The 23,908-nt window shown below is 49.2% G+C and overlaps 1 protein-coding gene across 6 annotated transcripts in view; it reads right to left on the bottom strand.

The window, feature by feature from the left end:
• Nucleotides 1–2,469: 2,469 nt before the first annotated feature.
• Igsf9b (immunoglobulin superfamily member 9B) overlaps nucleotides 2,470–23,908 on the bottom strand; it is a 53,365-nt gene continuing 31,926 nt past the window's right edge. For 3 of the 6 annotated variants that reach the window (XM_031343759.1, XM_031343760.1, XM_031343764.1), the window contains exons 16-20: nucleotides 23,716–23,877; nucleotides 22,984–23,029; nucleotides 20,807–22,462; nucleotides 12,901–13,022; nucleotides 2,470–9,517 (exon numbers count right to left, since the gene is read on the bottom strand). In XM_031343759.1, coding sequence (XP_031199619.1) covers nucleotides 9,309–9,517; nucleotides 12,901–13,022; nucleotides 20,807–22,462; nucleotides 22,984–23,029; nucleotides 23,716–23,877 — 2,195 coding nt within the window. In that variant the 3' untranslated portion in view covers nucleotides 2,470–9,308. Of the gene's footprint in view, nucleotides 9,518–12,900; nucleotides 13,023–19,387; nucleotides 19,434–20,806; nucleotides 22,463–22,983; nucleotides 23,030–23,715; nucleotides 23,878–23,908 lie in introns of those variants that run through there. The other 3 variants (XM_031343763.1, XM_031343762.1, XM_031343761.1) reach the window with 3 other exon arrangements.

Here is a 23,908-nt window from a genome sequence, read left to right as displayed (position 1 = left end):
GACAGTGCATGCAGCTCTCAGTGAAGAGAACACTGGGTCGGCTGTCCCCTTTGTGAAACCTCAGTCTCGAGTTCTGGCATCAAGGTCATTCCATAGAGCAACTCCTTTCAGTCACTTCCTCCACAACAGAATAAAACACCCTACACCTACATCATGATCCACACCCTCACCCACAGGAAGGAGCTGTGTCCTTCCTGTCCCTCACCCCATGCTTTTGTATTGCCCAAATGGTTCCACATACCACCTAGAGCACAAGGTGACACCCACGCACACTGATGAGTGGCAGAGGCGTCCCTTTCCCCAAGGCTCATGGTTAAGGACAGTGGAGAAAGAAAAGAGCTGCATTGATCCTTGGGAGAGCAATTTCCAGATCTGTTTCCACATTCACTCCATATAGCAGACAGAGGTAGCCAAACTAAGTCTCCTTAGATGTCCCCCATCTCCTACCAAGAAGAGCGAGCATCACAAGTCAACAAACCTCCCGTGACCTAGGGACCAAGGTGAATCACAAGTACAGGAAACAGTTCGGGATCCTGGCAGTGGCTTTCTCAGAGCAGCCTTCCCAAACACCAGTCCCATTAACTGAGAGACTCAAAGTTAAAACAGCTTGCGCTTTCCATACACAATCAGACCCTGGCCTTCTTAACTCTGTGTTCCCTCATGGAAAGCTGGCTCTTCTGTAGACTAGGTGATGGATGCTCAGCCTCCCCTCCCTTCTCCTCCAGTGTACACCTTACAGTGTCACTGAAGTCATAGAAAGCGTAACAGTAACATATTCCCCAAGCCCTAAAACTTCAAGGTGAAGGACATGTCCATCTTCCCGTTTCCAGAGGGGAATCCAATTTGACATCATGAAATAGAAGGACAATCTTATGTATCTTGATTACTGCTGAGGTTTCTAAGGACCAAGCCTTTGGCTCAACATGGAAAGAGTACAGTCAGAGCAAACCTGGGCTTCATGGAGTATGAGCCCCAAGATGCTGACATCTTATGACCAGAAGTGAGGCAAAAAAAAAAAAAAAAAAAAAAAAACGGGAGGCTCTAAGGCTCTAATACCAAAAAATTATCAATGGAATCCCTTCTTTGGTAAGTGAGGAGGGCACTCAAGCTAGAAAGGGACAAAGAATTTGCTATTCTTCCTCTTGTCCAATCTCTCAAGAAATCCACAAGAAACATCAGGCTATCCTCCCTTGGCCTCCTAAGTTAGAGCCAGTGCTGAAGCCTATTCAGTACTACATAGACGGCAGGAGTCCATTTTGCAGGAGAATCCATTTTCTCACAATATCCTTGGACATTTTTGACTATTTTTAACAGATCTTCGAAGGAATCACAAGGTCTCCTTAAGGGTCAGGATTAGATTCCCGCTCCTCTCCAGCCTACTCTGCCTTCATTCCCCTCTCCCCACAGTTGGGGCATCTGGAATAAGAGCTCTTGGCTAGCATCATGTTTTGTTCAGAGAGAGGTGGGCACTTTTGCCTTTTCTTTAGTGAGAAGCAGGAAGACCGGAGAGACTACAGCCTTGAGTCTCCCCTGGCTTCTGCATCAGCTTCAAGCGCATCACTCGGATCACTTGGCACATGAGAAGAAAGAGCTAGCACCAGGAAACGCCAGCTAAGGCTGCAGGGCTTGGGTTCCTTACAGCGTATGTGAGGTCTTGAATTCTCAAAGAGGTATTCTTCAGAGCACACAGTTTCCTTCCCAAACACAAGTGAACTCCTCCCAAAATTTCCATCCACACCACATTCTTCCAATACCTTATTTAGTATCAGAGTCCCGGGGAAAGAAGATAGCAATGGGACTCATTGCTCAGATCCTGACCAATGTCAGTCCCCCATTCCTGATCCTCCACTCAGTGTTCTGGGACTAGACTGCCCCATTTCCAACAACAGTTTATTTTCCAATTAAAAATAAATGAAAAAGCACAGATGCTATATTTATACAAGATATCACATTCACGCTGGTTCCAAGACTCTGCAGCAATAATTACCAGGGTGTAGCTTCTCCAAGACTGAGCCCACGCAGTCAGCTTCAAAAACCTCACTGCCACCTTCCACGAGGGCTGCCTGAGCCCAGGTGCCACAAAGCTGGACAGGTGTTACCAGAAGACCTAGAGAATCTGAGCTCCCTCTGTCCAAGATGCCGAGCTAGAGTGTTTCCACAGAACTGAGTACCAACCCTTAGCCATAGGAGTATGGATTCACGCTAAGCTCCCCGCCATCCTTTCTACACTGAGCACATCTACCAAACAGCATAAATTAGGAAACCCTCCTGACGGGAGACACGCAGATCCAGCAGCTTTGCACCTTCTGCTCACTTGTCCTTTCTACAAACGACTTTAGGTTTTTTTTTTTTTTTTTTCATATATACACATAACTATCAGAGAAACTCAAGCAGCTTCCAACATGGTCTGTCTCGAGGAGGATGGAGAAATCAGTGGGATCAAGGCATGAGCTAGCACCCCGGACCACCTGGGGGGAGGCGATACTGCTCAAAGTGTCTCTAAGCACTGGTACAAAAATAAAGCAAACTATGACATCATATAGATATATAGATATATAGATATGCTAGATAGATAGCTTTATATAAGTTTTCTTTATATTTATATATATATATATATATTTTCAGAGGGCACGAGCCCCACTCCTGTCTAGCTTATATCGCTTCCCCCCCATACCCCCTACTCCCCATGTGGACAACTTACCTGAAGCTCCCACAGTTAGCCACCACTATTGCATCTGAGTCTTGCCCCCCCTCCCCAGTAAGTCTCCTTTTGCCTTAAAATAGAACAAGTTATATATATTTATATAATTTTATATACACACTTCATAAAAAATACACTCAAGGTGGTATATTATGAGTATGACCCTCCTGCCAAGGCAGAAGTTTGTCTAGCAAAGAAAGAGTCAGCCATAACTAGGCCTGATGCTACCCAGGCAAAGCGGTGTCTCTACAATTCCCTCACACCTACACTCACATCAAACACACATACAGAGCATACCCATATAATACATACACACTGAACACACAGCACACACATGCATACATCACACTCATCACAGATACTCACACCCATCTAATACACTTAATTCTGAACACTGGAATAATCAGTTGGCTTAGGGGTTCATGACCAGGCAGATAACCTGACACCAGCAGACAAACAGGTGAGATTATTCCATTTCTCTGACCCAGCCAGGGCAATGTCAACCCATGACGGACTGTTCAGTTGTTCTCAGTAGGCAATATAAACACTCGGTGATAGAATAAGTAAGTTCCCCTTCCAGGGTTTGCAAATTAACTATGAGGAGTCTTATTCTCCTCCATCAAATAGAATAGATTCCTAAGCCAAAAGGAAGGCAAAAAGTCCCCCAAGTCTCCACCTCCCATATGTGGAGCAACAGGCATTTTCCCTAACCATAGTTTATGTGAAAATCCTAGAGGTCACCCCAAAGCATGCTTTCAGTAGTTTAAGGTTGAAAACGCAAATCCCCTTCCCCAGTCCAACCCTACACCCTCCCCAATTCTCTCCCTAACCCAACCACCTCCCTAGTGTAAACCATGCACAAGCCAGGGGTCCTGGAGCCACACACAAGTGAGGGCAAGAAGGAAAGAGAGCCTGGATGGTATGAATGTGGGTGAAGGGACAGCTTGCTCTGCACTTCCTTAAAACCGATCCAGGAAGTCAATGCCAGTGGGAGATGAGATTGGTGGGGTACACTTCTTTAAGACCCAAAAGACCAGAAAGCTCACTCATTCATGTTGCCGTATAGTTAAGTTGGGTGGGAAAGGTAGATGATGGAGGCCCTGGCTGTGGGCTGAGTCTCCTGTGCTGCTCTGATTGAATTCCCTAGCCAGTGGTGCAAAGCTGGTCACTCTTCACCAGCACTCCTAAGAATTGCTGACTGCTGCAATTGACCCACTGCATAAGAGAATGTCTAAGTGGTTCAACGGCCCACTGTTGATCTACCCAACTATTTAGCAGTTAGGATACCCTAACTCTTCCCCTTCCTAAGACATGACCAGTCATGAAAAAGATTTGCACTAGTGCATTTTTTTTTATTCTACAAAGAATTCCCAGTGATCTAGGAGTGTCTTTAGACCAGACTCAACTGATTAAGGATTTTTTTTTTTTAATGGGGTCATGAAACAACTTCTACCCTCTTGGCAATTCAAGACACCAAACATCTGGTGCAGACAGTGTATTTTTCCTCAAAGCTTATTTGGAAGTATAAACAGGGGCCCAGACATAAGGCTCTGGACCCATGCTGATTCAGCATTAGAGGTGAAGGAGTTATAAGCCAGCCCCATGCAAACACCAAGTTGCAGGAGTTGGAAAGAGTTCTTAGAGTCCAAACAGAGTTTTGATTCTCAACTTATTGACTTCTCTTAAAGAGATCTTCAGTTTTTCCTCTTGGATCAAGAGGAAGCTCTATAGAGTAAGAACACAATAGATGGTCTCTGGTTTCAGGTGAAATTATTTTACTGACATAGCGGTATCTTTCACCTATTAAAGGAAGAGAAATTGAAAACAAAGCCTCTAGGCATGAGGCCACTGTTAGCCTCCAGGATAAAGGCATTCTCAATAGCTCAAGAAGAAAACTGACAAGACTGGAGGCCCACCTCCTCTCCACCATCAGCACCACCTCCTCTCCACCATCAGCACCAGTGTCCACTAGGCACTTTCAGACCCAGCCTGCCACAGCAGCCATGAGAATGAGGACCAAGCTCCCAAGAACAACCCTTCCCTCTCCAAGGACAAGGAGCTACCCTGGGCATTTGAAGACCAGTCTCCCACTTTTCACCAAGAAGCTCCACAATCAGAAAAAAAACTGAAGAAGTCTGTGTTCAGCAGTCAGGGTTGGAGACTAGTTCTGTAAGCAGAAGAGCCCTGCCTTAAGCAAGCTTTCTTCCAAGATCCAGTCTGCCCACAACCTGGTCTCGGTGGCTACATCCCTCCCACACCAGGGGCACCTGCCCCTCACTGCCCTCCCTGGCAGTCACTCCACCATCTGTCCTGTCTGGGCTGGTGGAGTACCCAAAGAGACCAGAAACGTGGGGCCCTGTTTGAGTCTTAACCTTGTCATCCCAGGATTCCTTGATTTTTAAACAACTGATTTACAACTCCATCCTTCTAAGTCTCACCTCAGGCCTTCCCTTCCACTCTCTAGCAGTCTAACTTCCCTTCCTCAGTCACACCTGCCCTATCAACTACTGTATTCACTGCAGAATGACTGCTAAGCCACATCCTGAGCCGGTCCCCCAAAAGACAAAGATAATCAGCACGGCTCTGAGCCCGTATTGTATTGGAGCTTGCACAAAGGCTAGGGCCCAGCCAAGGAGCACTAGTGAAAATGCTCAGGATCCCAGAGAAAGCATTAGTAGTAGAACCTCCCATGCCCCCCCATCTCTGCTCTTGACTCTATCCTCCCAACCCCAAGTCCCTGCAGAGCCTCCCAAAGCACTTTTTACATGCAAGCAAAACAAATCCAAACCATTACCTGTTCACTTCCTAAAGTTCTCTATAGTCTAACAAAATGTACTTATCTATAATTTTCCCATTCTACCCTAAGCTTTCTTAAAGGGTTTTCCTACCAAAATCAGAAGAAATTGCCTCGGTCTCAGACTTAGATCCTAGGAAGCAACTACGATGCCCTAATGTTCCGGGATGCCTCCCCTGAAGCCACTGTATGCCAATCTCACCGGGAGGAGGAAGCAAAGGAATCCCACACCTCAATCTTACCCAGGTTCCTCTGCATAAAAAGGGCAGAAGAATGAGCAAATGAGATCTGCTCAACCTCAAATAGGTTAGATCACTGTGAAAAAAAAAATAGAGAACACACTGAAAGAAATACCACTAAGTAACTGTTCTAACTTCCTGCTAAATCTCCCCTAAAGATATAACCCAGACCCCAGAGATAGTATAGATCTTGCTCACATTGTGCGATGTGGTACCCTTCCTGCTGAGAAAGAATCTCAGAAGACCTCTTCTCTCCTGCCCTAGTCCCTCTAAGAAAACTAGGAAGGAGATAGGCTGGCCATTAGACAGGGGCCAGCACTAGACATTGGACCAACAGCCATCAATAATCATGGGCACATAGAATCTACTCAGAGATTAGAAGGGAGTCCCGTGTGGTTAGCCATCAAGTCAAGAAACAAGATTCACTTCTTATTTTTCCATCAAATAATTGCAATCTTTCTGGGCCCTTAGAGAACCAGTTTATGTTCTTCCTGGCTGGTGGCTTAAACACTGGGATAGCATCTCCAGGTACAGTGTAGAAGGAAAGACACAAAAAAATACCGAGTACAGGAATAGATTTTGAACTGAGTTACTTCTGCAAGGCTACCAGACCCAAAGGGGAGGATTTGGAAGACATGATCCCCCACAGCAAGAAAGGTGAAAGCCCTAGGGAGCTCGACAGTAGTCACTGCTAAGTTCAGAGGAAGAATGTAAAGGTAATTGGTCCCTAGAAGTGGATACACCCCAACATCACACATTTCTAAACAGACTGTCAAACACGTGCTCACATCTAGCAATTGAGATTTCGCCTATGACACCCTGGTCAGCCACTGACCACGGGGATTGTATCCGCCAGTTTGCTATGCAGTCAATCAAAAGAAGAGCTGAAACAGTTTCCTGAATTTCAGGAATGCTGCTGGCCTCTAAGAAAAGTCACAACAAGGAAGACCTCTCAGGAGTAGACTGTATGAGAGGCCACTTTGGAATGGGGAGACCTTGTGCCCCTTCTGAGCCCAGGGGACACAAGAGCACAGCTGTCACCCAGTGGCCAGTCAAAAGCAGTTTCCACCATTTGGTCAGCAAGGCAGAGGTAAGGGGCCCTGCCAGAGGCAAGAAGAGAAAGAAGGAGACAGCACCTTTGTTAGCACAGCCTGCAAGCCCAGCCTGCAAGCCTAGCCATGGACTGAGGCTCTCGGCCCTACAGCATCCCAAAGAAGCGAAGTCTTTGATGGTAACTTCTCAGTTGTAACCTCAAGGCCCAGAGAGTGGGCAAAATTCCCAGGAGGGTCCTCAGAACAGTCATCCAAGTTCAATACAAAGTCTACCAGCCCTGACACCCTACCTTTACACTCCATGGTTCAGGAGTTACAGGATGTGAAACAGCAAGCAAACACTACAGGCTAGGCCAGTACGAATCTCCAAATACTACCCCAGTACTTCAGGTAACCTTGTTCCCAGTAGCCCCAGAAATATTGAGTTAGCAGCCCATGGTGTCACAGTGGAAGAAGCAGTGTGCCACTTTTGAAAAAGAACGTTGAGTCTTCCAACTCAACCCTTCTACTTCATCAGAGTCGAAGTCCAGGGGCCAGTGGTCTCCAACATCTCTGAGAATCACATCAGTTGGAGGGTCTAAGGTATGTGGCCCTAATCTCAAAGCCAAAGAAACTCTGCCCTCAGCACCTCTTTTTCCAATGGCCAGAAGAAAGCTGTGGTGGTGTGGCTTGCATGGTGAAGCCTCAAGTGTGGAGTCTATCCCTAGCTCGCTAGGAGAGAAGGGAGCACTAAGGCCTGGCTGCAGATGCAGTCAATCCCCCAAGATGGAAGCTCTGAAAAGGAACAGTTTCCCAGCCACTGGGAAACCATCAAAGTCATTAGGCCGAGTGACCGGCAGCTTCTGTGGGACCAGCAGAAACCTTCCTGTAGGCATGGCTACTGCCCAAGGCAGTCAGTCACTGGAGAGAGATGGATACAGCAGCACCGAGAAGGAAAACTTCCAGGAAGCTGGCAGTTCCCTCTACTTTAGGCTAAGCCAGAGGGAAGGAGAGAGTGGGCCCACTCTCCCCCCTTTTTTATTCTTGAGTAACACCATAACCTTTTAAGAAGCGAGACAAGCATCCGAATTTACAAGTGGCACTAGGAAAACTTTTGAGTGCTAACAGTTTGAACCAGGACAAGATTTGGACAGAGAAAGGATTAGGGCCCTGGTGCCTGCCCACCACCCCTTCCACCTTCATCCCTGTGCCTCAACCAGTTCCACATAGGAGCAGTGAGGAAAGAGCACCCCAGAACTCAACAATATGAGGCACCCCCATCTCTTCATCTCATGCATTAGAGACTGGGTCCAGGGGGTGGAGAAGGACCCCCCAGGGCCGAGCAGAGTTGGCAGGCAGCACACAGAGAGTATGCCAAGGAGCCACAGGCAGCTCCCACAAATGGCAATTAATCAATCTGGGGAATTAGCAGACACAAAAGAAAAGGAGGAGCCAATCGGCAGCAGGGGAGCAGAGCTCAGAGTGCAGAGCAGAGATGGGGATAAACAGAGCTTACGGCAGCTAGTGCTCAGCACAGGTGGCTACAGAACAGGAGGGCCTTTGGTTGCAGGGCTCCTAGCCCTGGCTGGCCCAGAAGAGACTGAGGCATGACCACATGAGCAGGGGGGTTGTACACCAGGCCTGCCGGTCAGCCCCGCTGCTAAACAAGCACTACATCTGTGGTGAGTGCTGAACTGCAGAAGAAAGAGAAAAAGACGCCAGTCAAGCCTGGCCATGCTTTCTTCACCTAGCAAGTAGGCAACAAAGGCCTGGGTTTATTTCAGGTGTTAACTTGCTGCTAACCCGCCAAGCAGGGAGCTAAGAATCATGGTGGGATCCCATTTCTGCTCCAGATGGGAGAGGCTAGATAGAACAATGGGAAGCTCAGCTGGGAAGCATGAATCCTGTTTCAGCTGGAATGATCTCCCAAGACAGACATGAGGACACCCACCAGTTCGTAGCAGGCCCTACTCACCAAGCCTGCTATTGAGCATCTTCCTCAGTCCCTCACTGACCACAGGGAGAAAAAGCACTTTGCTTCAATGTACATATATATACACATAGAGAAACCCACCAAGTACACACAAGTGCATTTGTATCTATATCTATATATATGTGGAGTCAGAAGGGCGGGATATAACTCTAACCCCAACCCAGGACTTGGAAAACTGAAACAAATGCAGAGTACTAAAAGCCATTGCTTTCCACTTCTTCACTTCCTAAGACATTTAAAGGGGTGAGAAGAATCTATCTAGCAATGTGGGAGAGAGAGGTGGTGTAGAGACAGATGTTTTCCATCCCCATACACTCCCAACTCTGACCCACAGTTAAAAGCTCTTCCCCCAGTCCTCTGTCCATGGACAAGGCTAACTGGCTAGATCGTAGGGGGAGAGGCCCCCACTGGCATGAGGGAATGTACACAGGACAAGGGCCTGCCTGAGCCATCCCACGATGGGCAGAGGAGGACATGGCCCTGTACAATAGTCCCTCTCCGCCCCCTTAGCCTAGCACCCCACCCTGGGGACATTTGGAGTGATGTCACGTCATAGCAGAGTAGCGTGGCCTGGGTCATCATGATCCACGCTGTTGAGGATTGCTGTCTGGTCTTCTGGAAGCTGACGGTGGCACAAGTCTGAAAGCCGGGCAAAGGGATCAGGACGAGAGTGTCTCTTCTTCTTTCGGAGGCAGACAGCTTCGTCGGGCCACAGAACCTGAGAGTTGGGAAGCTGCTGAGCCTGGGAGGCAGAACCGTCTACAGAGAAGGAGACAGACACATAGAGAAAATGGAGTGAAAAGGTGACTCAAAGCCTCACACGCTCCAAGCATCTCCCAGGGCTGAAGTCCAAGTTGCCACTGAAACCAAGGGAGCATCTGTATGTATGGGCTCCAAGGCCAAGCTTCTGCAGAGGACCTGCTCTTTCCCCACTGGAACAACCAAAAACCCAGCCTGGAGTCAACAGAGTAAAGTAGGTATTTTCTCTTCTATGAGTTCACGGATCTCAATGATCACGCTGTTTTAGCGACCAGTCTACAAGTATTTGTTGTGTTATGCCTCCTGGATACCAGGTGGCACTCTAGGTGGCAAGAAGCAGAACTCCACTCTCTCTCTCTCTCTCTCTCTCTCATCTACTCCAAGCAATGACAGACATTACACGAGACTTCAATCATAAGCGACAGTCAGGCCTGCACACAACTTCCACTGCCAGGGCTAGTCCTCTGCCTCATGGCCCTTCTAGAGATACAGGGGGAAGGTTTTGTTTTCTAGATTATACTTCACATAGAGGTAGGCAGGAAGAGACAAACTGTCAAGATTTGAAAGATACAGAAACTGGATTCTCAGACATTGAGTGATTGCTGTCTCTCTAGGTAAGGACAGAAACTGGATTCTCAGACATTGCAAGTGCAATCACAAAGAAAGACGAAATTATGAATGTACCAATGGCCAGGGCCCTGCTTCCACCTCTCCAAGTGTTAATATCTGGCTGGAGTCTTGAACCAGAATTATTCCCCAAAGCCAAATGAAAATGACTACCATCTACAAGAAGAGCCAGTGCAGAAGCCCCAAGTTAAGAGAAGGTGTAAGCCACTATGGTGGTACATGTGATCCTCATACTTGGAAGATTCAGACAATAGGATTATGAATTTGAGGACAGCCTAGGGTATATATTGGAATCTGCCTCTAAAAAAAAAAGAAAGAAAGAAAGAAAGAAAAGAAGAGAAGATATGAGAAGAGAAGACAAGAGAAGAGCAAACACAGCATGCCCGAGAGAGAGAGATGACAGTTATGTCCACAGAGTTTAAATTTCCTGTTGCAAGGCAAAGCTTTTACAAGATTTTTGTGTGAAAACGTAAGTATGTGTTGGTGCTTATGTGTATATAAACATGTATGTGGGGTAAAAGAGCTGTAAAATCTCTACCGCTCACTCTGGCTGCTCTCCTAGCAGTCAAGGGGCGGAAGGAGTGTTTAAGCACAGACATGGCTAGTTTCAGGTCAGCCTGAGCTACACAGCAAGGCCTTGTCTGCAAACAATAACAAAATAATCTTCAGCGTTCCTGCCTCAATATTCCCACTCACAGACTCATAGCAAACCAGTCATCCTCGAAGGCTAAGTGGTCAATGAGTGATTGCTGTCTCTCTAGGTAAGGACAGAAACTGGATTCTCAGGCATTGCAAGTGCAATCACAAAGAAAGACGAAATTATGAATGTACCAATGGGCCAGGGCCGTGCTTCCGCCTCTCCAAGTGTTAATATCTGGCTGGAGTCTTGAACCAGGATTACTCCCCAAAGCCAAATGAAAATGACTGCCATCAACAAGAAGAGCCAGTGCAGAAGCCCCAAGTTAAGAGGCTGTCACCTCTTTGGGATACTGTAAGATTGCAGATGGGGCAGGTGGGCAGCTGCAAGGCACTGCAACAATCCAAAAGAAGAGAAAGGGACCAGAGCTTCAATGTTTACAGCAAGGACAACCAAAGAAGGCAAGGTCTATTGCAAAGGCTGAGCCAACATACCTCCCTAAGAGGATCAGGTGTGAGTCACAAGAGCAAAAGACTGGGAAGAAGCTGAGCATGAAAAAAGCAGCACCATTTACAGATGGAGGACGGGTAGGGAGAGGTGGGTCTAAGGAGGATAATAAAAAACAGCTTACAAGTTGTGAAGCATGCAAGACCAAGTCCAATGGTCAACTGGAAATACAAGACTTGAACTCAAGGAGAACACATGGGCTAAAGGCAGACACCTGAGAGCTAGGGACACAGGATGGGCACAGGAGAGATGTGGCCTATTCTACAATAATGAGATGAAATGTATTTATTAAAATTTACAGTTATACACTACATAACAGTATTTTAACCAAGGAAGGCTCATATATTCAACACCAGTCCCATAGTGTCTGTCATGGCCAATACAAGCATGGTCTGCAATGTTCATACAGTACCCAAATCATCTAATGGTGCAATTCTCAGAATGTGTTCCTATCATTAAATGATACACATGCATACACAAAAGAAATATGTACATATGTGTGTATGATGTATTATGTATATGTTTAAATTGAATGAGTTTAAATTGAGCTTTGAATTCATCACGACCCAAGCCTCGGAGAGTTAATTTTTGCTGAACATGGCAGCATCCACCTATAATCCTAGCCATCAAAAGGTAGAAGTAAGAAGACCAAAAGGTCAGGGCCAGCCTAAGCTACACAGATAGTTTCAGACCAGCCTAAGCTATCTAGCCAGGCCCTGTTTCAAAACAACAATGAGATCATTTTTCTTTTTCTCTGCCTTTGTATTGTCATCCACAAACTGATAGGAAACTAGCCACAGCCAAGGGCTAAGTCATCAATGAGTTCATGAGCTTAGCCTCTGGAAAGACTTTTCCACCACATGGCTTATTAAGACAGTTGCTCGGCAGTAGTCACCAAAGATCTGCAAAGAAAACTGCTGACCACTCTTCCTGGACAGGCTCTCGTAACATTCCTACAAACACTGGCAGAAAGAGAATGTCTGATAAACATCAACTGCTCTTCTAAAGGAAGGCTCAATTCTTCTTGCACTATTTCATAAGCTACCCATCACCCCTTGTATCAAATATATTGCAATGGAAGTACCCTTTAAGAGACAAGGAGATTTCAGTCTCTCTCCTTAGAAAAGGTTAGTCAGTACAGAGGCAGTCCTGGCCCATGCCGCATGAGCCCATGCCTGCCCTGTGATCAACTAGAGGACTTGAAATGGTAAAGGAGAATCATACAAGGAGACAGGGATAACAGCAAGGTGTGCTGCAGAATGGGAAGAATAGGATACTACTTAAGTTGCTCAAAAAACATGCTGAAACATTATGGTGTACTTGCTAAAGTTGAGAGTAACAGAAAAGGCTCTACAGGTACACGGAACCTCAGAGCAATGGCTCCGCAGGTGGGAGGAGATGAACCGGGAAGGGAAAGCAAACAGATATCTTTCTTGTGTTTTTACATGAAAACCATCTGTGCGCTATTAAAAACGAAATGTTTAAAGGGAAATCAAGAACAAGAGAAGCTAGTAGCACTTCTAGAGAACACCAAGGTTGGGATCCTGGGCCCGCAGTCCTCATCAAATGGGAAAGCACGGTGGAAAGACGAGTGGCACTTCCCACCATTTACCGGATCGTTTCTTTGACTTCGAAGAGCCCTTGGATGACTTTTTGGGCTTCTTTATCCGCTGGTATCTCAGAGCCTCCAGCCTCTCAGGCACAGCAGCGTTCCCGGGTGCAGGTGGAAGTATTCTGCAAGGAACAATTAGAGAGGCACAGGTCAGCTCCCAGAAAGGAGCCTTTGAAGAGGGCTGGAAGAAAGCCAAAGGACTGCCCAGAGAAGGATGGAGGCCAGGGATGGAGTCCGGGGTGTCCATGATCACTCCTGGACACTTGCCTTCCTATTGCTCCTGAAAGGAGAAACCCAATAGAAAGCTCCAGCAGCAGGAGGCCTATCTCAGGTGGGAACCAACCTGGGGAGCAATCAGAAGACCCTAGGAAAGGAGAGAGAGACTTTAATGTAAGCCCACCACACATCACTTTGGCTGGGACAAGCAAGTGCCCAAGAAGAGTCAGTTCCTAGAACTCACCATCATCAAGACCTTAAAGTAAAAATGGAAGAACAGATTAAAGCGGGAGGCAAGCAATTCCAGTCCCAACAAGCTGCCTCCGTGTCCAGAGACAGGAAGGGGCAAGTGAGTAGCCAATGCCCAGTGAGGTGTGAGCGCTGCAGAGCCCAACTTCACAGAGCCACTCCCTCCATCTATAAGATTCATCCAGAACCTCACAGCTAACGGCTGTGACACATTAACAACAGCAGACATGTGTGCACAGCACTCTGCAGACGAGGCTGGGAGCTCCTCAGTCTCATAAGAAAACAGAAGAGAGTAGACGTAGATTATGACAGGACTGAGTATTCAAATCTTATGCCCCCACAAAGTCCTTGCTGTGGGTCAACGGTCTCCATCAAGTTCTGTATCTTATGACTCAACCTAAATGTTGAGATTGTTGGGAGAGGAGACTCCTATATGTTGACCCTTCTTTCTCCACCCAGTTATGGGATGGATAGAGTGTGTCACCTAAGGACACCAAAATGAACTGAGAAGAGCGCAGTATGTGACACTGTGCCTAGAGAGAGAGCTTTCAAGAGTCATAAAAGAAGGAAATGGAGAAGACATGTTATCCATCTCAGTTTTTCTCAAAGTAAGGCAACGTGGAGCCTGAGGAACAAAGAGGGCAAGAGACAGGAGGGACATGCTTTCTTCCCACAAACACTGATATTGGGATGAGACCAGGTAAGGTAGGACATTCTAGGGCCATGGTAGACAAAGGTGACTCTCTTCTGTCCCCAAGCTGCTTATCTCCCTCCCCCACATCCATCACAGTAAGGTTTTAGCAAATCCTAGTTTAAAAAAAAAAAAAAAGACACTCTGATAGTTCTGTAAGAGCCAAAGAAGTTCTCAGAGGTCCACAAGCTATCAGAGGGGAAGGGGAGCAAAGAGAAAGGAATGAAAAGACTTAGCATTTCCCCAACATGGAAGGCCTCTGCAAGCACTAGGAGGAAGGAACTTACAGACTCATGGTTAGTAAGCCTCTGATCTCTGGAAGTAACTGGCAATGAAAGGAACCTCCATCCTCCCTGATGGATGCCATTTGCTCCAAACATCTTTCAGTGCATTGAATATCAAGAAATCCTCTCAAGTTCAAGTCAGAGGCAAACCTTTCCTAGACCCCACAGCATCTCTACAAACCACACAAGTACTCATGTCCCGTGGAAGAACAGTCTAGTCCACAGTGTAAGCAAGTCCCCGCAACAACCCAATATGCCAGTCTCCAATCCCCTTCTCTACTCTTAACTCAGCTCTACCCAGAGATCTTCCCCAAAAGTTAGAAGGGATTTTCGAGGGAGCCTGCATCACCCCTTCTTAACATGGACAATGTTCTTTGTGTTGCCTGATAAGAAAACCAAGAACATGAATTCACCACCATTTGCCGTCTCTACTCCAGATCCTGGCCAGCAGTCAAGAAAGCCTCGTGAGGTGATATATGTAGTCAGAGGAGACATGTGATAGCAAACTACCCTTGACACCCCACAGTTACAGCACAGTTCTCCCTCATATCCTAGCCAATGGGCAGAAGGAGAAACATAGGTGGGGCTTCCTCTCTTTTACTGTGGATGGTAGGATGGGATAAATAATTCACTAACACTATAGCCAGAGGAAAGATGAAACCACTTTCTATATGCCCCACAGAATAGCTGTGAGTCCAAAAGTCAGTGCCAATCCAGCCAACCACAACGGGATTCCTCTGCAGTGGGGACTGGGCACAGGTGAGAGAAGAAGCTGGTACAGAGCACCCCTGAAAATTCCCAAGGATTCTTCAAGGCAGATGGAACTTTCAGGGGGTGAGATACCAACAACATAATTAGCATATTATTACTAATATCATTTATATTATATAACATGCACTCACCACTTACCATGCCAGGCACATGTCTTGTAATGGGTCTAAGAGGCAGAGACTACACTAGCCATATTCCAGATGGAAACACTCAACTTTAGTGAGGGGGAACAACTTAGCCAGATACAATCACACAGACACTTCAGGATTATGCTAAACTGCTCCTTAAGTAAAATGGGTACAGAGGCTATTATAGACCAAACAAACCTTCCCTGACCCACGATGCTCTCTGCTCCAGTGTCACAGGCAGAGTAAGACAGTCCAAGCATGAGGCAAACTGCTAAGGTCTTCAGGCACAAACTCCCAAACAACAACGATCCACAGAGAAAGAGAAAACTTTTCACTTGAGAGGCAACCACGCTCCAGCCCTTCCATGATCCCTGCTGCCCACCCGCCTGAGCTCCCAGCCCAGGACTCAAGACACCACAGTACAGCAGATGGTGCCTCCTGGAGGCACCAGGGTATACTTCCTAAGACCATAGGCAAAAATAAAAGCAAGTCTCTGGCAGGACAGGTGGGAAGAGAGGGAAGACATAACGGACCTGTTTTGAGTGAGCTATAAAGAAAAGACATGAAATATCATTCAGTGGACATTATGAACAGCCACAAGAGCCCTCTGGTAGCCCGCCTCCCATTTTTAGGATGGATAACTGTGTCCCATGTCAATCCTAAGTCTATCTGACACTGTTCCAGCTTTGAAACTTTTGGTATTGGTGTTTGGGACAGGAAGCAGGTGAAGAACTTGTAACTGTGCAATAAAGCTCCCCAGTAAACCTGAACTGGACCTGGAGGCGAGGTGGTCACAAGAGACTCCAACCCTGGTCTCCCAAGGTGAGGCTCAGTTCTCCCACTGCTCAGTCTCAACTTGTCTGCACATACACGAATGCTGCAAACTTCAGTTCCCTTCTCTCAGGAGATGACCCAGACAAAGACCTCCAAGCCTATAAGCTTTTCTGGTCTCTCATTTCATGCAAATGCCAGTTCTGTGATCCAGTGATGTTCCTCGCAGCTCTGAATCACCAAAAACTGTCAACATTCACTTTAAAAATCCTTTCTCATGCCAGTCCACACAAAATTCCCACCCCACTCACTCAGCCCCATATCTTATCAGGGTATCAGTCTTATCTGCCTGGTACCCTGCTCCCTGGCATAGCTGAGGAAAGAGGTGGCAGGCTTACAATTTGGGCCAGGAAAGTCAAAATCCAGCTGCCTATTACCTTGCTTTAGTGTCCTAAGAACTAGCCATAGAGACACATGTGACAGCAATTCCTGAGATACCTGGGAAAAAGGAACCTGGAGTGAAGAACTGCCTCTATGAGATCAGCCTGCAGGCATTAGGTAGCCAGGGCATTTTCTTGACTACTAAGGTGGGTACAGTCCACTGTGGATGGAACCATTCCTATGGAGGTAGGCCTCCTGGCCTTTATAAGAAAAGCCACTGAACATGACCCTGGGAGCAAGCCAGTAAGCAGTGTCCTTCCATAGTCTCTGCTTCTGTTCCTGCCTCCAGGTTCCTCCCTTGAGCTTTTGGCCTGACATCCCAGAAGGATGTACTGTAATTTGTAAGCCAGATAAACCCTTTCCTCCCCAAAGTTGTTTTTGGTTACACTGCTTATGACAGCAACAGAAAAGTCAACTAAAGCAACAGGGTTCTCCATTACCCCCCAGGTAGTAGAAAGAAGTAACTTGGAGGCCGCCTCCCTCACCATGGGTAAAAGAATGGGGAAATCTATTCAAGTAAGTATCATAGCCAGGGAAAAGGTGAGAGCACTCTCTCTGTGCCCTCCCTCACCATGGGTGAAAGAATGGGGAAAGCTGTTCAAATTCGTATCATAGCCAAGGAAAAGGTGCCCGGACAGACAGACAGGAATTCACAAGCTAGCATTAAGCCAGCCCTCTCTCATAGGGGCAGGATGCAGGCTCAGTGTTTTACCTCGGGCCTCAGGAAAGGCTTGTGTCCAAATGAGGACTCCCTCCTACGGTACACCTAATCAAAGGAGATTGTTAGGCTTTCCAGCCCCCTGCATCACAGAGGGCACAGAAGGTAGTAAGGGGAAATGGAGTCAACAGAGTACTGTCGGCATCAGAAGAACGCTGAGTGAGTAGCCGGGCCCCAGGCACCCACAGAAGAGATCCACATACTGCAACTCCCCATTCCGACATGGAAGCTGGGAAGAGGACAAAGAGAGAAGACAGAAAAAGAGGACAGGGTGGGGGAATGACAAAAGGAATGAGCGGGAGGAAAGGAGAGAAACTGAAGGGAGAAGAAACAAAGCAAGGACAAATGCAGACAAGACGCATCACAGCTTCTCCAAGCAAGACCAGGGGACACATGCAAAGGCACAGCATGAAGACAGCATCTACAGAGGGGCCACAGCTTCCCCATGGCCCAGCAACTCCTGTGCCCCAGGGAATCTCTCAGCAAGCGGGAGAATAAGCAGAGGTCCCTGTTGCCTAGCACCACAGAGACCTAACTTGGATAACATAGAGGGCTTCATTCTTCTGGGCTGGAGATGTTATCCAAGCCTAGGAGAGGAACAACTGTCCCTCACTGCTATCCCTGGTTTCTGGGTTTGCCACCATAATAATGTGGCTTGGTTCTCTCAGATCTGATATAGGGAAGACATTGGGAAAGACAGAGTCAGTTGAGTTGGGGGAAAACAGAAATCACACTTTCCAGGAACTGGGTAAGAGCGGTCCTACATCTACCAAACACCTGAGGGCAACAGTGTACCTATGCCAGCGACCAGTGGGGTACAGGAGCATATGGCAGGGAAGTTAATTGTTCTCCCCACTCTGTACCATCCATCCAAGGAGCCACAAGAGGCCCCAGAAGCAAGTGAGCTCCCAAGAACTATACGATCCTGTCAACACGGGTAGCTGCAGGCTGACAGTCAGCCTCACATAGGGCCTCTTGGATAGTGACAGTTTTATAGCTGCAGGTCATAAAAAAAATGTCCCTGCAGTCTCCTTAGGAGAGGCCTCTCTTAGGCCACAATGAGATTTATAGTCCTGAGTTAAGAAGAACAGCCTCTCATGGCATATGAGAGGAGGAAACCAAGTAGCTTCTCACTTGGGAAGCCAAAGCACCAACACAAAACCTCCCACTCTCCCATCCGGGGGGCGGGGGCAGTTTGCCAGCCCTGAAGCATGGGCAAAGGCGCATATGGCAAAAATAAGCATCTCTTTATTTTGCCTTGACAGAGAGGGAGCTCTGAGGGTCCCAAGCATCTTTAAAAGATACCTGGCCCCTTCACTGGGAGCCCCCTCTTTTGGATTCCACCTGGAAGGATGCTGGAGGAGCCACCAATGCCTGGGGAAGAGCAGTGTTGATGTCTAGGGTTTTAAGCTTTCTGCCAACGCAACTCCCTTCTTCCTACCATGAATTCTCCCAAGGCCTTTTCCCAAGAGCACGACTTAAGGGGGTTGGGGGGACCAGCTTCTGCAGGGACCCTGAAAGCAATGTGACCCTATGGACAGGTTACATTTCAGTCCCACCACAACAACCACAGAAGGACTGCAGAACGCAAGGACCATCGGCAAGTGGCTGCACTCTTACTTTTGAAGAGCTGACAGCCACCTGAGCCTGAGGCCCCAGGTGGCTGTGGAAGAGGGATCTCTGTCATTAAGATCCCCAGGAAGAGCTCTGAGTTTAGGGGGAGGGGCTGGCAGGGAGGACACTACCCTGAGTCTGCTGGGGAAACAGAGCACTGGAGTGAGGAGGATGAGAGATCCCTGGATTCCCACAGGGACCCAAACAGGTCTCCGAGGGTAGAGATGCAAAGCTGATCATGGAAATTCTGGCTCCCTTGGGATTCATGCAGGGTCCTGGAGATGCTACGGAGGTCTATGAGGGCGTTGGCAGAAGGATGGCAAGGGTCTGAGTGAGAACAACTGCAGCCCATTCTAGAGGGGTTGGTATGGGCTTGGAGGTTAAAAGCTAGGCAGTGCCCCAGCATGGCCAGCTGGGCAGCTGGAGCGGCGGCCTGAGCAATGCGATGTGAGGAGTCCAGAAGCCATGGGAACCCAGGAGCAGCAGCTGCCTGGGTGAGGCAATGAGGAGATATGTTTCGGATCCCCTGTTTTGGAAGCGATGGCCCTGCCGAAGCCCCATCCGCCTGCCCACCCCGCCCCGCCCCACCGAAGAGCTCCCTTACCTATTGAGCCGAGGAGAGGCTTGTCTCGACAACACTGCCCAGATAGCTGAGATAATCAGAAACAAAGCAGTTACCAACACCAGCCAGATGAACCACCCACGCACACCCAGAGGGGAGGAGGGGGCAGAGTGAGCAGAGACCCACAGGCGAGGTCAGAGAGTGGGTGAGGGAAAAGAGAGAGCCAGAGAGCCGAAGGCATGGATGGAACAGAGAAGGTGAGCAGGCTGTATAAGGTACAGTCAGGACGTGATGACATCTCCTGCAGACAGAGGCGGGGAGGCTTAGCTAACCTGGTGGATCCCCACACAGCCTGCTCTGCAAGAGCGCCCACCTTGGCACCGAGGTAAGCTTGCGGTTTCTTTCCAGCGACCACGGTGGTGGGAGGGGGAAGGCCAGGTTCTCTCCTCTCCAGCTACCTCCCATCCCCGATAGCCCCCACCACCAGGACAGCCTACTCTGGAACTCTGCTCCCCTCCACAGGCCACATCAAGACAGAGGCCAAAGGTACTAAACCCAAGAGAAAGACTGAGAAAGAGCAGGGAGAAAGGATGAGGGAAGGCAAGGAAAGAGGGCAGGGTACGCACAAGAGAGGCAGGGCAGGCTCTTCAGAGCAAACTAGGTCAACCTCAGGCAGTGGAGAAGGAAAAGAGGAAGACGAATGACTTGGAAAGAAACAAAGGCTAAGAGGAAAGGGGAGTGGCAGGTGGACGGAAGAGGCACAGGCAGGCGTCCAGGCCGACTGGTACCTGGAATACCAGCTGCTACAGTACAGCGTGTGCTCTCTCAGACGGGCAGATCACGGGAGCTTGTCTGTCTGTCTGTCTCTGTAGCTTCCTGTGAGGCATATATAGGTGGGCGGGGATATGGCTCCCCACACACAGGTCTGAGCTTGTTCTCAGCCTCCAGGGACACCTTCCTGGAGAGACTAAGGACAGGGCCTTGGAGTCCAGCACTTACTAGGCACGCTAAGGAGCAGGTATTTGAGTGCACGGGGCCTCAGATCAGTGGTGCTTGGTGTGGAGTGGTTACACAAGCAGAGACACAAGATTTGCAGGCAGCACTATCCAACACCAGGATCACAGGGCTGTGGCCCAGCCTCAACATCGCGGGCCGCTTTCACAGGAATCACTGACTGCTACGCTGTTCCTCCCCCTTCCCCTCATTCCTGGTACAAGGAGAGCCTTCACAGAACTCTGGGCTGGGTGAGGAGACTCCTGAAGCGCCCGGCAGGATGCCAGCAGCGAAGCCCATCCATCTCAGTGAAGATGCTCTGCCAATGTGTGGCCAGAACTCCTCTCCCAGGGGTGCCACAGTGTGTCCCAAACAAGCCCCATTACTGGGATGACAGAGAGGTAGAGGACAGGATAAGGCATGGGGAGACTGACCAGAAGTGGGCTAGAGACAGTGGGTTACACTCACCCTGAAGTAGGTAAGGTTGTTGGGGGCTCTGGCCGGAGTGGCTCCTCCCCCATCCTCCGAGGAGAAGGCGTCTGTCCAAACACATCCAAGTTGTCTCCAGGTGCCGGAGGGGCAGGACCAGGTGGAGGAGAAGGATAGCCTGTGGCCAGAGTAGTGAAGCCCATTGTGGGCCTGTAGCTGGGGCTCCCACTGCGGCTGCTCTGTGAAGGAGATCCCGTGGATGACGGCGTTGACTTGCGAGAGAAGCTGACCGCGGCTGGCGGCTGCAGGGTGATCTCTGACATCTCTGCCTGCTGCAGGAGGCCTGGTCGAGGTCGGGCACGAGCAGCGAGCTCAGGCGAGCCAGTGCGGGAACTAAGGGGGCTTTGGGTCAGAGGTGAGAGCCGAGAGGGCTGTAGCACCACTTGATGTAAACTGGGCTCGGCACGCCGGGCCTGCCGGGGGCTGGGCCGGGGCCGGGGCTGGGGCTCATACCACCGGGTGTCCAGGCCAAATGTGCTGGGGCCACCGTGCCCCCCGGGCTCGGCTGGCTCCGGGTAAGGCAACACTGGTATCCCCATACCTTGGCTGGTATGTCTTAACTGCCCTTGGCTGACCAGAGGTTGCATAGGTCTTTCCTGCCACTTGGTGGCAGGGGGCGCCGGGATGGGACCCCTGCCAGGTGACTTGCCTACCCAGCCCTTTGGTGCCTCCAGAGATAGCATGCCTGGATAGGCTGCAGGCACCTGGAGCGGGGTTGGGGGCAGTCCTCGGGGCAGGCAGGCCTTGGTCTGCAAACTCTCAGCCACATCACAGGGGTGCAGCTGGTGGGGGAACATCATAGCTGGGGTCTCCAGTCCCCCAAAGGGAAATTCTGGCCGGCCCCAGGGCTCAGGGGAGCGCCCTCCTGTAGGTGTCTGAGTCAAGGGCAAAGTGCTGTTAGAAGCATTCTCTCCGTTTTCCTCGGGGATGGTGGGGTGGCCAAAAGGCCCCTCAGTGTGCAGGGGTGGGGATGACATGACTGAGCTCAAGGGGCTGCCCACTTCTGGCATATAGAAGGGTGGAGGCTCCACCTCCCCAGGGCTGCTGCTGCTGAGGTACCCATAATACTGGCCGTGCTGGAAGGGCCGAGGGGCAGGAGGCCTCGCTTGGCCAGTAGCCTGGAGTCGTCCTCCCAGTCCAGTTGGGCCCTCGAGCCCACGAGGCTGGAACCGAGGACTGTATGCTGGTGGTGGCAGGTAAGAGTCCTGGCTGGAAGACATAGGGGTCAGCTGAGGCTTCAGAGCAGCCACAGATGTGGGCACCAGTGGGTCTTCATTCTCCTCATCTGACTGCCGGAACTCAGGGTACATGTCCGTCTCCTCAGCGAAGGGGAAGCCCTCAATTCGCCGGCCCTTCACAGAGGGCTCCATCTCCGAGGGGCCCATGACAAAGCGGCCATCCGGGCCTCTACTGATCAGTTCAATGGGTGTGGTGGCCTCAGCTTCAGCCTCAGCCTTGGCCACACTATACTTCCTGCTGCTGATAGCCCTCTTGGTTTTTTTGTACAGGGACAGCTCTTTCTCCCTTGTAGGGCTCAGCATCCTCTTAGCCGCAGGCTGGCCCTGGTCATCAGAGGATTCAGACGGGGCACGGAGTGTGCGGATGCTCTCAGGACTCACCTTGCCAGAGGACAAGCTGTAAGTGTAACAAATAGAAGGTGCTAAGGGGTGCTATACACTGCCTTCAGCTTCTTCTCATTGTCTTTACAGTGACCCTAAGGGAAACAGGCATGGATGGGCTGAACAGTTTGGAAATTCTGGCCAACTCTCTCAATTGTCTAGACACGTATCATCCATTTTTGGAATGAACACCGCTGCTTTTCTACTGGCTTGCCCCTAAATTTGGTACACCCTGCCTATGTACAACTCCAATTTTATTCTCTAGTTGTTCAGAGAGGCAAGCTAATATTAATGCTGACTCTAGCAAAGGACCAAAAAACATTATAGATATAACAGTGCAAGGCTAAGCAGATGCGCCGCAAGCTTGAATTGTCTATATACTACATACCCTCAATCCCTGTGGGCAACTTAAAATGGATAGGCCAAATCAGCAGGTATAAAATACCCTAGGGAGATGCGGTCAACTACAGCTAGTAGTTTACCTATGTCCAGGCTCCCTGTTTTACCTACAGACCCCCAACAGCCAGAGACACTTACGGAGACTCAAGACTCTTCCTACAGTGAGTGATGGAGAGCGGAGGATCTGGAAGGGGAAAAGAAAAAAGGAAGAGACCTGAGCCCCCATACACACACAACACACACACACACACACACACACACACACACAGTACTCCATAGCCCAGGATCAACACAGACGCCTGATATAAACTCACAGAGGAAAGGCTCCACTTGCCTGGCAGCTCAATGCCCAGCTAAGAGACCACACAACCACCAGGCCCTTTTTCCCTGTATCCCTGGCCCATCCTCTTCCCTCCAACACCCTTGCTCTCTCTTTCTCCCTTTCAAATCAAGCCCCACTGGGCATGGAGGCACATGCCTCTAATACAGGCACTTGGAAGGCTGAGGCAAGAGAATCTCGAGATTGGAGCACGCCTGGTCTATACAGCAAGATCCTCTGTGTCATAGTAGTAGTAGTAGTAGTAGTAGTAGTAATAAATTAAAAGATACGAAGTTGGGAGCAGGCTGGGGCTGGTGGGTTCTGAAGAGAGTTTGAGGTATGTGGGGAGGGAAAAGATCAAAATAACATGTATGGAATTTTCCAGAAATGAAGAAAAATATCTTAAAGATGAAATCCAATCCCACCAGCCGCTCTGCCTGCAAGATCCCAGTGTGTCTGTTTCCAGAGGAGAAATACCATCAGTGGTCTGCCCACCTCCCGCTAGAGAACATCTGACCTCGGCCAGGCAAGGAGAGGAGACAAGCACCTACCTTTCTTCCGCTTGAGTTTGCGTTTGCGCTGCTTGTTGACAAAGCAGGCAGCCAGAGTGCTGAAGAGGATGGCAGCCGCCAGGAAGCAGATGGTGGCCACTATCCCAGCCAGCACGGGCCGGGCCAGCCCATCGTCAGTCAGGTCCGGCTGCGGGAAGATGTCTGCAAGGAAGGCCAGGAGCACCCATGGGTC

This window comes from Mastomys coucha, unplaced genomic scaffold (assembly GCF_008632895.1).
Source record: "Mastomys coucha isolate ucsf_1 unplaced genomic scaffold, UCSF_Mcou_1 pScaffold23, whole genome shotgun sequence".
NCBI lineage: Eukaryota > Metazoa > Chordata > Mammalia > Rodentia > Muridae > Mastomys > Mastomys coucha.
This window is presented reverse-complemented; position numbering and strand designations above follow the sequence as displayed.